The sequence below is a fragment of the Ursus maritimus genome, unplaced genomic scaffold (genome assembly GCF_017311325.1).
Source record: "Ursus maritimus isolate PB19 unplaced genomic scaffold, ASM1731132v1 scaffold_1, whole genome shotgun sequence".
Classification (NCBI taxonomy): domain Eukaryota; kingdom Metazoa; phylum Chordata; class Mammalia; order Carnivora; family Ursidae; genus Ursus; species Ursus maritimus.
Genome location: NW_024423343.1, coordinates 11774137 through 11787945, shown reverse-complemented (window position 1 = coordinate 11787945; position 13809 = coordinate 11774137). Strand labels below are relative to the sequence as shown.

Sequence of the window (13809 nt, the reverse complement as noted above, 5' to 3'; positions counted from 1 at the left end):
GCCTTCATGCACTACTTAAGGAACCACCTGCATTCCTACCTTTCTGGCCGTCTTTTCCATCACATCCTGGGAAGCCTTTGCGTCCTGGAGGCCCGGGTGGGCCCGGGGTACCTGGAGGCCCCGGCAGACCACAGTCTCCTGGTTCCCCTTTCAGAAGGTCAACACTCCCAGGAGGGCCTTGGGGCCCAGGTGCTCCTGACCACAGGGAGGAGGCAAATAGCTTCATTCAGACAAAGAGAAATGTGACTGTAGGCAGCCTGAGAGCTTCTTAAGAAAAGTAACTGAATGCAAGCAAGAGATGGAGGGAATGAGAAGAATAAAAAAGTCAATTATGTCAGAAGCGAAACAGGGGTTGTCTCATGGAGCCCCAAGCTGGGAGATGGTGTAAATGGTCCGTTAGTAACCGTCAGACAAATGAGCCTGAGGAAAGCCTTCTTTCCCTTCCAAGCCGGTCCTTTTGGAAGCAGGGCTTTATGGCTTTTCTTTGCATTGTCATCCCACCGCTTTAATATGATAGCTAGAAGGATGGATGGATGGACAGGAGGACAGATGGGCAAACAGACAGACCCATAGATGACAGGCTTTTGAGAAAAACCTGGCTGATGGAAAAGGAATATTCACTCAATTAAATGTTTTTAATCCTAATTGAAGACAGGTGTCTACACCCAGAAAGTGAGTCCAAATTCTACTCCTACTTAGCTCCTACACTGCCTAGCGTATTTTTGAGCATTTTAATTTTTCTCAGCGTCAAATAGAATCACATACTCTTTTAGCCCATCCTGTCTAAATCCTGAAGACATGAAGGCAGTGGGCTGGAGCTGTCTGAAGGAGCTCTGGGAGCTATTAGGGACAGGATTGTCGGCACTTTGCAAAAGCCCATGGCGCCAACGCTCTTGTCCCCAGGCCCCAGGCGGCTCCGGTCAGACCCTACTCCGTGAAATACTGCCTTGCTGGACTTGGTCCCTGCCACGTGCCGAGAGGAACAACATGCACTGCGAGCAACGCTTGCAGAGACTCTGTTGCTGTGTGTGCCAGGCCCAGGCACGGTCACGCTGGCCAGGGGCGGTGGTTCACATGGCAGGTGCTGGGGACCCACAGGCAGCGTGAGATTCCCTCCTGCTGGATGCTTCTGCCCCCCCTGTGCTCAGCATCACGCTGGCGCCGGCGCCGGGAGAGGCCCGCAGAGTCAGAGCGTGTACCCAGAGAGCTGGTGAGGGACAGCTCCGGCCAGGGCCTGGTCCTAATGGCCCGGCACTGCCCAACTCCTGCCTTTTCCATCTGCCAGACTGATGGGGCTGCCAAAGGGCTTCAACTCTGCCATTCTCTGGTCCTATGTCCCTCCAGAGCTGGCAGCGTCTAAGGAAGGGAGTGTCACCATGCTTTCCCAGGATTTTCTCATACCTCTTGGACCATCGGGGCCAGGAGGTCCCTGATCTCCGGGTGGACCTGGGTCAGGAACGTCCCCTTCAGGAGCTCTTCCTGCGGCACCTGCAGGACCAGGTGATCCAGGTCTCCCTGAGGAGGGACGTGTTCGGATGTCAGCCTTGTCACACTTGGAAGGTTTTGATTTAGTTATTAAGAGGGGCAAGGCATGCTGCTTCTTACCTGGGGGACCGGGGGGACCTCTTTCTCCAGAAAGGCCTGGGGGAGAAATTCCCGGGCTCCCAGGGTCTCCCGTCTCTCCTTTCAGCCCAGGTATGCCCACTGGACCAGGTGGGCCCACTTCGTGCAGACCTTGGCAAGGCAAACAGCATTAGTACTACGTCTTCTCCCTGTTTGTCCCTATTGAGGCTCCTGGAAAAGAACTCCTTCCGGACGGGGTGACAGGGACTCAGCGGGTTGTGCTGGGACTGACCAGACCTGCTGCACTGGTGGCTGGCAAGGCTGCAGACTCTCGTGGGTCGGTTGTCACGTACCCTCTTACGCCCCATCACAGGGACGGCCACAGGTCGGCCATAGGCTTATTTTATGGTTATTTCCCAAGTTAAAAGAAAACCAAAAAAAAAAAAAAACCCAAAAAACAAAAAAAACAACAGCAGATCAATGCTCTGACCTCCACCCCAGCAAGAGCGAAACCAAATGAGAGCCAGCCATAGGGAATTGGGAGCACACTGGTTTGAAATGTAAGGTGGAAACTAGCATGTAAATAGCAACACTGTGGCGTTCCACACTGAAAAGGGACAATGCCATTGGTTTCTTGGGTGAGGCACATATTTTATCAGACTATTTGGAGGAGCCAAAATGAATCCTATGTGACCTAAATTAATTCTTGGCCTTCCACACTGTATCAAGGTTCTGTCTCTGTCCCAGCAACGGCGTCCAACCCGGTGGTGTGACGATCCAACCCTCTGCCCAAGGACCCTCAAACCTCCGTGTCTGATCCAGCCGCCTTGTCTGACTGTGAGCTGTTTTTCTGAGACGCTAAAGCAACAACCGGGCACTACATTAAGACACCAGAACGAGCTCAAATGCCCTGTTGACGGTGAGCCCATTCGGGGTAGCAAAGATCAAGGCATGGTGCCCAGGGGACTTGTTTTAGCTGCAGCCTATCGGGGGTGCGGAAAGTACTCATTAGACCCACGTGGTCGTACTCGCCATCGCTACACTTAATACCCAAAGAAAAAATCTCCCATTTGTTATTTGTAACATTTAAAAATTGAGTTCCACCTAAGCAATTACTCAGAATATTTTCAGTAGATCGTCCCAAGCGACATCAACAAAAGTCACTGTTAGCCAACCTTTCTTTCTTAAACTGGGGTTTCTCAGGGGTCCCTTTTAGAGAAGTCGTCTTCACTACTAATCATAGCGCAATACTGTGTCTCTCAGCTAAGCCAGCTTCTTAGTTCGCCTCCCCAGATCGTGTGCAGTGGAGGAATGCCAGCAGTATCTCACAGTCTGCTGACTGCGGTTCCATCTCTTGCAAAGGATTTTCTCTTACCTGAAGCGCCTTTGGCTCCCTTCTGACCCTTTAAACCATGTAAGCCGTTCAGACCGGGCGACCCGGAGGGACCTGAAACACATCACAGGCCTGTGACTCACCAGGGAAGACCCAGTGTTGAAGTTCACCAGCCACCAGGCAAGGGCACCACCTGGGGGACGATTCACTGATGGCCACCGACAGATTCTCCAGGCGGGAGCCGTGAGGTCGCACTGTCTAGATGTCGCTATCAAGGCTAAATCCATGCCAGTGGGTCTTAACACATTCATTTGATGGACATTTTCTATAAGACAGCTTAATACATTTCTTTGGTTTTAACATACTGCTCTTGGTTTATGACCATATGGTGGACATCTCCCTCTCTATCCAGATGCAGTCTAGCATTACTGAATCTTGGTGTAGGAAGGGACCTTAGGCTCTACAACAATGAACTGATCCTAGATGAGAGAGACAAGAGATTGGACCGGAGCAAACCCAGGCCTCCTTCCTCCCAGGCTCAGGACCTATTACTTCACCATGGTCTGTAGATACTAATTTCTTCAGGATCTAATTGGGTAAAGGTAGTAAGACAATAAGGACAGGTGGGGTCTGTGGCAAACTAGGGAATATATGACCTACCTAACTTCTCTTCAAGTCCATGCTACTCAGAAAGAAGAAGCTTGCAGGACAAGTTTGGTTGGCACCATTTCTTTACCACTACTTCTTTCAAAATGAACCACCCTGATACCTCTTTACTGAAACTAAATTTATTTCATAACGATCAGTGAAAACTCCAGTCTCTGTAATTAGGTATGATCTCTTTCTGCCAGGCGTCCGTGATATCTCCGAGGAGATATCAGCCAGCCTGACTATACGTAAGTTGTCACTGAACACTGAGTACCTATAAATCTATAGATTCATTAATATATAAATGCTTAAAGTATCTATAATACATTTATATTATATAGATACTTACATAAGTGTATAGATTTATAGGGAGGGATAGAGGAAGGAAACAAGGGACAGAGGGGAAGGAGTGAGGGAGGAAGGGAAGAAGGCAGACAACTGATACGTACAGAATATTTCTGGGAGTTGAGCCCTCCGCCAGGTGATTCGTACATGTCTTGTCTCATTGACTTGGGGGGAAAGAATCTTCTCCTCAGCCCCTGGCCAAACCTGGTGACCTTCCAAATTCATCGGTGGATCTTCATCAAAGGCTGAGAGCCAGCCAGCCCATCACTCAGGTTAGGACCACATCCCTGTCATTTGCAATTGTAACGCCCTAGCACACGTCAAACAGCCCTCAGCTACCCCACGGTGCCTGCATAGAGCTCCCTCAATGCCCTTTTGCTGGTGTCTGTCCCACGCCATGCAACATGCAAGTCTCTGGGTGACTGGATTACTTTGGGTAAATTACTTGAGTGCAAGATCGGGTCTTATTAGTCATCCCATGCCCGCATTTAGGATGTCTCCTGACACACAGCTGGTGTTCAACAAGTGTTGGTTGAATGGGTGAGTGGAAGCATGAATGAATGAATGAATGAATGAATGAATGAATGAGAAAATGTGCCACAGGGAGGGCTGGGGCATGAATGGGTGGAGAGAAAGCTGTCGGAAGGAGGGGGTACAACCTCTATTTGCATGTTACACTTCTTTGATAGATTTATGGGAGGAATAGGGGTGCCCGGGTGGCTCAGTCGTTAAGCGTCTGCCTTCGGCTCAGGGCGTGATCCCAGTGTTCTGGGATTGAGCCCCGCATCGGGCTCCTCCGCTGGGAGCCTGCTTCCTCCTCTCCCACTCCCCCTGCTTGTGTTCCCTCTCTCGCTGGCTGTCTCTCTCTCTGTCAAATAAATAAATAAAATCTTTAAAAAAAAAAAAGATTTATGGGAGGAATAAGATTTGGAGAAGTTAGAGGCATACATTTGTGTATAAATAATTTAGGTGCTAATTATTCTCTACTCATTAATGCAAGTCCTCTGTGGGCTTCTTATTAAAAGAGGGAACACTTAGCTAGTTCCACTCTATTTATTCTGAGTCCTTGAAATGGACAGTTATTCTATTTTAAACTCAAACTTTAGATTGGTGCAAATGAGCCATATTCTCTCATCCCCAACCCCCCCCCCCCAAGATGGACCCTTATTTTTCCTAAAGCTCTGATTTCCTAACCACTTTTCACAGTCCTGGCTGAGTTTATTTTTCAATCCTCTTCCTCTTAATGAGCCAACGTTTCAAGTTTGCACCAAAAGAACACACAGACCTTCTTCATCTGCCAAATCCGGATATTTATTGCAATCTATCTGAAATGATAATAAATTTTTTGAGAACACTTTGCTATTTCAATGTGTTTTGATCTCCAGCTGAAGCCACCAAGATTGATGGCTTGGGGGACTTAGCTGGGGTGGAATGTCTCAGCTTCTGCCAACTCTCCATTGTCCCATCAACGCATCCAGATCCTGGGCTGTCACAGGCCCGGCCCCTCACCATTGTTGAACTGGCCGACCCTTATCTGACCCAATGTTATCTTTCTAAATTGAATGCAGCTATATCTGGGTAGGATTTTAAGGGCAATTTTTCCTTTTTACTGAAAGCTTTTTATCAATCCCATCTCTAAATCAGAAAGTTGTTCATGCATAAAATATATACAGTGCAGATGAGAGGCGATTAGGCTCACAAAGCACATTCCTTGGTAATGAGGATTTTTTATTCACCTCTCTGGCCGTCCTCCTGCTTAACACCCTTCACATAAGGCTGCACCTCCCTATGCTCATGGGCTGGGGCGCCCTCCCCACCATCAGAGACTCCAACCTCTTGCTCCAGCCCTAATGGGAATCACAGCCTCCTTCCCGATTAGCCAGCCCACTCAGAGACTGGGTTCTTACTGAGGATTTCTCTTGTTCTAAAGCCTGAAAATGCTACTCTATCCCAGGTGGCCTTTGTTCAGGTTTATACTTTTAATGGGGTGACCACCTCATCCCTGGGGGGGGGGGCTTGCCCAGTTCTGGCATCCGGACACACCCCTTCGTCCCAGGCAAACCCAGACATCTGGTCACCCGAACGTGAAAGCCGATGGGAAAGGGACCCAAATAACTACAGGTAATGGTCAAGCACATTTGAAAATGTAACAAAACAGATTCTGAAATAAAATATATATGCTTTTTAGTTCAGAAACTAGAGAAGTGCCAACTGAGGAGAGGCACAAGAGCATAAAGACATGGTCTCCCAAACCCCGGAGTTTCCAGTCCCAAATGTACTCGGTGACAGCTGCTGACAAGACAATGGAGAGCACGAGAGAAGCAGTCCCTGACCTGACAGAACAAATGGGCAATTACTTCAGGAGTGGTAAGTGCTGTGGGGGCAGGGCCGGAAGGGACACCCCCCCTCCGTAGAGAAGGGGGGAGAACATTCCCATGATTTCCACAGCTGTAACATGCATGGTATTTCTTTCCAGATAAAAGACATTTCGAGGTGGCTTTTTTTCTGAGGAAACATTTTGCTTGCCACCAGCCAAGACAACCCACTCCATATCTTTACAGTTGTTGTCATGGAGCAGATAGCTGTCTTCAGGTTTTCATTATTCCAATCTCATGAACACCCAAAGGAACAGAGTGTCTTCCCTTTAGAGGGCATATGTGCTTGAACATTTAAATCTACAAATCAAGCCATTTTTAGCATATGTTTAAGTTAGAGGTTAAATCTGCCTGAATACAGGCAGGACTCAGAATCCATATGGCCCGTTCCAGCAGAGCAAACAGCTTCGGAGTTCAACAGCTGGTTTGTTCAAACAAGAAAATCAGTCCCCTTGACTTATTTAGAACATACTTCAAATATTTAGTTTCTCAGATCAAAGTGTTTCTGCTGGAGTGCGGTTCATTTTTATATCAGCAGGATAAACTGCAACAATGGATTTATACTTTGGATGGTTTCATTTTTAGGAATATATTCAGGGTTTGGTTTGGTTTGGTTTGGTTTGGTGTTTAGAGACCGGTCATTCATTGGGCTGTTTGCAGAGAAACGGTGTCGCTGCCTGGCCAGGAAGCAGACTACGGCATCCATCTGTATGCTGGGGGGAATATTTGGGTTGACAGACTCATTTCCTCACCTTCTCTTGACAAACTCATTACTTTATAGTGCAGAACTCTGTGTGGTTGGAGATTATTTTTTGACTAATTCTGTTACGCAGTCAACGTCATTGGCTATTAGTTTTTTCATAACATATCATAGTGCAATTGTGTGATAAATGCAAACTAATTCAAGAGCAGGACAAATCAACAGTAGTAACCTCAGCCTGGTCATTTTAGTCAAACTGAGTGGCTATTGTTATGGCACTGGGAAGTTTGAAAATCCTTGCTATTTTTATTAAACTAGGAGGGTGAGATGGAGGGGAAATGCAGTAGGAGTGGTTAATAATGGAAATGTATTCTTTTGGGTTTTCACCAATTTCATCTTCTAGACACTCAAAAAAGTGTCAGAGGACACCCCACAGGGGCTATGGGGCTTCCCGGGACAGCAAACAGCCACAATCGTTAGATCAACTTTTAACTCAAAAAAATTTATGACATTGCTTGAGATCCTAAATTCAGCACAAATCCCTGGACTTTGCATTAAATGCTATTGAAGACGGAGAAGAACAGTACAAAGATGTCATGTTTAGTTATGGGAACCAGAAGCCAAATGATATTTGGCTACATGGAAATACATAAGGTACCAGCTCTCCAAAATAAAGGACCTCCCTCTCTGCAGAATTGTACCAGGTAATACATACCACACCACTGCATGTTGGAAGACAAACAGTATTTGAAAGCTATTTGGTGAGGGAAGAGATGAAAGTGTGGAAAATTTTAATTTGGATATTCAAAACAATAAAACAATTACGCCCAAAGTGGGGGGGGTTTCCAACTCTTCTGAATGGAGTTAATTTCCATTTGACCAAAATTTAGTACAGGGATGAGTCAACTAGTAGAAGCTAAGGGGAGGAAGGAGGAGAGAGAGGAGCTTAGTTATAGAAATCTAACAAGTAAAGCTTGACCTTTATCTGCTTATTCAAGCGAAGACCCTCAACTTCATAGCTACTAGCTCGGTTGTCCTTCCTTCTATTTGTCCAGGCCTCTATTTATAAATTTATTCACAAATTTAAAAATACCATAACCATCCAGTAGACTTACTGGGTATCCGCTGGGTTCCAAGGATATAAAAATCATATTCTACTTGGTGAGGAAGACCTCTAAACATACACATGTATAGGACATAGGTGCTATGCTGGAATTGTACACAAAGTACCCAGGCAAAACATTTTTTTTTTCTAAAATGGAAGAAATGGACTGAAAAGGAGTAAGTACCATGGAGGAATGGAGGGGCATGAAGCTTTGTTAATAACAAATAAATAGGACGTATGGTAGGATATATGGTGTTATTGTAACCAAACTTATAACCAGTTTACTATTACCCATAAAGACCAAAAATTCAACCAGGAAAAAAAGTTTCTTTATCTAATAAAGATAAACAATATTGGTAACTCTTTCTCCATAGCATGTTTATTCTTTTCCTTCCACATATCACAATTGGTAAATGTAGATTTATTTACACGAATGTTTTTAATACATCTCCCTGACTACACTGTGAGATCCGTGAAGGCAGGAACAATGTCTATTCTCTTCAGAATTGTACACCCAGTGTCTAACCCACAATCTAGAACATAATAGGAGCTTAACTATCTAAGGAGAGAATAAGTGAAGAGGCCCGAACGTTACAGAAAACAGTTGGGGGAAATGTTCTCAAAGATGTCAGTGCCATCATTCTGGTAGAAGGCAGGCAGAGAGCCTCAATGCCCTGCCTGAAGCTCTGAGTGAGAAAGAAGAGGGAGGAGCTAATGGGCATCTGTGGGAAAGAGGAAGGAGCCGTGGCCAGGAGCGGCATCACTCAGCACCCCTCATGGGTCGGGCTTCCTTTCCACTTACCTTTTATTCCCGGAAGACCTGGTGTCCCTGGATCTCCCATCATGCCTCTTGACCCGAGATCCCCCGTTTCTCCTGGAGGTCCCTGCAGCCCAGGCACCCCTTGATTACCTGAGGATGAGAGGGAAGTTCTGCAGACACCGAGATGAGATATGAGTCACCTTAACGGGGAAGGTCATCTCTGCTCTTCACAGATGGGCAACTGGGAACATTGTCTTACCACTTTTTTCCCCTAGACCTCCTGACTCTAGAGAGAAAATTACACTTAACCTCAGATGGAGCAAATCACTTTGGTATGATTACAGTTGCCGTTTATAATTTTAAACTTTCACTATATTCTGAATCAGCAAGAGGAGGAGCCATTAAAATGTGTGTTGTCAATGTGATACGTGCCTTAAGCCTAAAGGAGAAAAGAAAACCAGAATCTGAATGGCAGGGGGATTACGGAGGGATGGAAAGGAGCTTTTATCTGTCAGCCCATCACTTTGTGCCTGGCACCTTGCTAGGCTCTTAACAGGTGTTGGCTTGGTTTACGCCCAGACCAACCCCGTGGGACTGGACTAGCTCCACCCTACGGATGAGGAACAGGTGAGTGTGAGTGACTTGTCCAAAGTCACAGGTCTGGGAAGGGGCAGAATCCCATCTGAAACTGGGTGTAAGGGAAGATTGGCTCTTTCTGATCCACTAGAAGGTAGATGAGTGCCCTGGAAGTTTCCAGGCCCCTTTCAAAATACCTGGACACCCTGGTGGTCCAGAGGCACCAGGTAGGCCTGGCCTTCCGGGTGGTCCTGTGGGCCCTTGAACACCGGGAAAGCCCTGCTCCCCGGGTACTCCGAGATGTCCTAAAGAAAGAAGAATCAAACATCTGAGTAATTGTGGATTGGTCTTTGAGCCAGTGCATCTGTAAAACCTCCAACTTCAGCACCTGACATTCTTTTCTATTAGTACTTGTTTACAATCTTTCTATTGAAAAGATAACACTAAGGAAGAATTGAAAACAAAACACCTTTAATGCTACCACCCTAATACAATTTCTCATGTGTGTAACAATGTGCAAATAAGACTCACAATTTTATATTCTGATTTTTAAATCAGCATTGTGTTATAAGTAATTTTCCAAATCTGCTATTTTCCTAATTATTATTATTATTAAAGTAGGCTCCATAACCAGCATGGAGCCCAACACAGGGCTTGAAGTCATGACCCTGAGATCAAGGCCTGAGCTGAGACTAAGAGTCAGATGTTTAACTGACTGAGCCACCCAGGTGCCCCTCTAATTGTTGTTTTGAAATGTTTTGAAATGATAGCTTATTGAGTTAATCTTAATTAAATTAATTAACCTAATTTTGTCTTACTATGAGCCATTCAAGTTATTTCTCATTGCTGTTCAGCATAATGATCTTTATACATTTTTGATGCATTTTTGTCAATTTATTTCCTTAGGAAAAATTCCTAGGAATAGACTTTCTAGGTAACATAGTATATTTTGGTTCATTTTATGCATTTTAAACTGCTGAAGTATTTTAAAGTAAATCACAGGCATCATGGAATTCCATCCCTAAAAACTTCAGGAGGTATGCCTGAAAAAACCATTTTCCTTCCTGGCCAAAATAACAACACCATAGCCAAGAAAATTAATACCAATCGTTAATATCATCTCGCACTCATTCCATGCTTGAGTTCCCCCACTTGTGCCATTAATGTCCTTCACAGCTGGTTTGTCCACACTGGCTCTCATTCCAGAAACACACATGGCATCTGGTGGCTACAACCCTTAAGTTAAAGAAAACAAATCAACTATGGTCTCTTTCTCAGGACAAAGACTTGCTGAAGAGGACAGTTCAGCTGCTGTTTAGTCTTTCAGAACAGACCATTCTGTTCTTGACAGAGGTGGTCCGATGGTTCGGGGAAGTGCTGCCCTACCTCACAACACTGCGTCTAACTGGCTACAGCAGTTGTAAGCGCATGCCCTATGCTCACTGGGGACTTGCGAGATTGTTGGTTTGTCTTCCTGCTAATTCAGTAAGAAGGAAAGAGTAACTCAGACTGCCTTTGGTTACATTGCTTTGATTACTCAAGAAGATGACTATTTCCCATGTTTATTTACAATGTATCACTATAATACAATTCAGATTTACAGGATAACCCAACAGCCTGTGCTGAAATCAGCCAGTTGAATCTGCAAATAAAATATATGGCTTTGGATTTACAAATCCATGGTAGGAGGCACAGTCATTATTTATTAGAACACACATGAAACAAGCCTGTGTTAGTCTATACCTGTTCCCTGATCGAATTTAAGAGCTATGAGCCTCACTGTGTGTTACTTTATTTATCCTGAAAATATTCCTGCAGTAAAGGTAAGGCAGTGTTATTCTCATCTCCAAATGGGAAGACTGAGGCTTGCCTCCCCGGGCGCACCTGTGTTAAGAACAGAGCTTCTGAGTTAATCTCTGCCGTATTTTCTCACTGAATTGAAGGGGGGGTGGGGGGGGTGTGTGTAGAACTAAACCCAGTACAATCATTTAAAACCCCCTGCGACAGGCAACAGCTCTATGCCTTCTCGTTGGGCTCATTCAAATTCAATCAGTGCAGCTTTTCCCAGTCAATGGAACTTGTGTATTTAGGTAAACTCTATGCTGGTGAATAACATATGATGTAATTTAGAAATTTTAAGCTAAAGCTATGGCATGTGAGAAAAGGAACCGTTTAAATGGTGATAACTGCAGGACACCAGGGAAATTATGCTAAGGCAAATTTTCTTGAAAAAGTTGGCCTAAGTGTAAAATAACTCAGATTTATAATTTTTCACTTAAAATACTAGGTAATATCAAAGGCCTCCATTTTGGGCTAGTTTCAGCTTATAATATCTTACTATCTTAATGGTTTACATAAAAATACCAGTAAAGGTGGAATTTTCAGTTTACCAACTGCTCTCAAGGAATCTTATGTGATACTCAGAACAATCCTGTAATTATGCATGAGGCCAATTTACAGGTGAAAAAACTGAGCTCAAACATGATAAGCAACTTGCCCAAGACCACATGGACAGTAATAATGGAGGTTGACTTTGAACCACTGGTTTCCCTTCTTAAGGCTTCTTTCTCACTCTGGTACTTATTATGAACCCCCATAATGTTAACCTCAAAACTATTTTCCCCTCCAAATGTACACTTCAGCTGTACATTTTGGTTAAAATACTATATTCTCTAAATCAATTTAACCATGTCAGAGGTAAAAGACCGATATGGAAGAGAGTCGGAAAGTTCTTGCCATTGTAATAGCTTGTTTTTCTGTTGGACTTCCATTTTAGCAATCTTATGGTATAAAAACAAACAAACAAAAAATTTCCGATAATACTTCTGCTCAGATATTCTCTCTGTTGATAATACTTCTGCTCAGATATTCTCTCTGTTGTATGTAATGAAATGTGACTATTGTCAAAGAGAATTTTAAGATAATGCACAAAAAGAGGGGCACCTGGGTGGCTCAGTCAGATGGGTGACTGACTCTTGATTTCAGCTCAGGTCATGATCTCAGCGTCCTGGGATTGAGCCCTGTGTCAGGCTCTGTGACCAATGGGCAGTCTGCTTGAGAGTCTCTCTCTTTCCCTCTGCCCCTCCTCCCACTTTCTCTCTCTCTTAAATAAATAAAATGCACAACACTATTAATATGAGATATTTTAACTTACAAGGGATCCATCTAAACCTATCCACTACCAGCTGAATGAGATCGTGCATACTGCTTTAAGCTATCATTTGTGAATGGCATGTGTTCTTTCCATGCAATGAATATTCCTGTGCATGTATCTTTATACATTTGTCTGATAATTGACTTAAGATAAATTCTTACAACTAAAATTGCTAAGTTAAAAAGCATTATATTTCATCAACGGTGGGTCATGTACTGAAGCCAGCCATAGCCTCGAGCAGAAGGCAAGAGATCACAGGGACATTGTAATCCATTCTGAGGGATGACATGTCAACTGTCACTGATAAACAAAGTACCATTTTGAATAATTTAGATCCATTGTTGGTGATGAAGCTTTACTTTTTTTTTTTTTTTTTGGTTTGGTTTTTAGTAAATTAATATTTAGTAAATGAGATATTCAGTGATAGCTCAGCAATGGCACTCCTCTCCGGCATTCGCATATGATTTTGAGTAGGAAAAGGCTGGAATGAAAACCTGAGGCTGTGGTCAGTGTGAGCGGTTAACTGCTAATGTATCATGTAGAGACTGTGAAATTCTAGAGACTGTGAAATAGTCCAGCTTTAAATTGCTTGCAATAATCTTTTTGACCATGTCAAAATCTGGGCATGCCAAGGGGAGTGGATTGTGACGTCAATATCATAGGTCATGGGAGCCATGGTGGAAAAAGACTGAGAATCCCTGGTACATAATCCTGATGTTCTTCAAGGCCAAGGATGTGGTGGCAACGTTTACACTTCTGAGATGTATCTTAGTGTGTTACGGGGGAAGAAAATATTGATATAATTATTGCCAGCTTTGAGTATCAAGTAATTGTTCCAGTAAGTTTTTATTTTGTTTTGTTTGTTTGCTTTTTAAGTAGGCTCAGTGCCCAGCATGGAGCCCCACGTGGGGCCCGAAATCATGACCCTGATATCAAGACCTGAGCTGAGACCAAGATGCAGACACTCAACTGATTGAGCCACCCAGTCGCTCCCCATTCTTTTTGTTTTAATAAGGAAAACATGTAGCTATACCTGGACATCCAGGGCTACCTGGTTCACCCTTTGGACCAGGTGAGCCGAATTGACTAGCAGGGTCACCTCTGTTTCCTGTAAGTGATAAAATGTACATAACATTAATTAAAAGAACTTAATTTTGTTTCATACATGTGACTTAGTAACTGTCATACTTGTCTTTATAGTTTGTCTTCAAATATTCCAGAAAAGTTTTTGAAAAAAAAATGGATTTTTC

The 13809-nt window shown here is 44.1% G+C and overlaps 1 protein-coding gene across 1 annotated transcript in view; it reads right to left on the bottom strand.

The window, feature by feature from the left end:
- The window catches only part of COL4A4 (collagen type IV alpha 4 chain), a 106390-nt gene that overhangs the window by 20697 nt on the left and 71884 nt on the right, over window positions 1-13809 (bottom strand). The window contains exons 34-40 of the mRNA XM_040639708.1: window positions 13593-13667; window positions 9603-9710; window positions 8872-8979; window positions 2939-3010; window positions 1606-1734; window positions 1402-1515; window positions 40-195 (exon numbers count right to left, since the gene is read on the bottom strand). Coding sequence (XP_040495642.1) covers window positions 40-195; window positions 1402-1515; window positions 1606-1734; window positions 2939-3010; window positions 8872-8979; window positions 9603-9710; window positions 13593-13667 — 762 coding nt within the window. The remainder of the gene's footprint in view (window positions 1-39; window positions 196-1401; window positions 1516-1605; window positions 1735-2938; window positions 3011-8871; window positions 8980-9602; window positions 9711-13592; window positions 13668-13809) is intronic.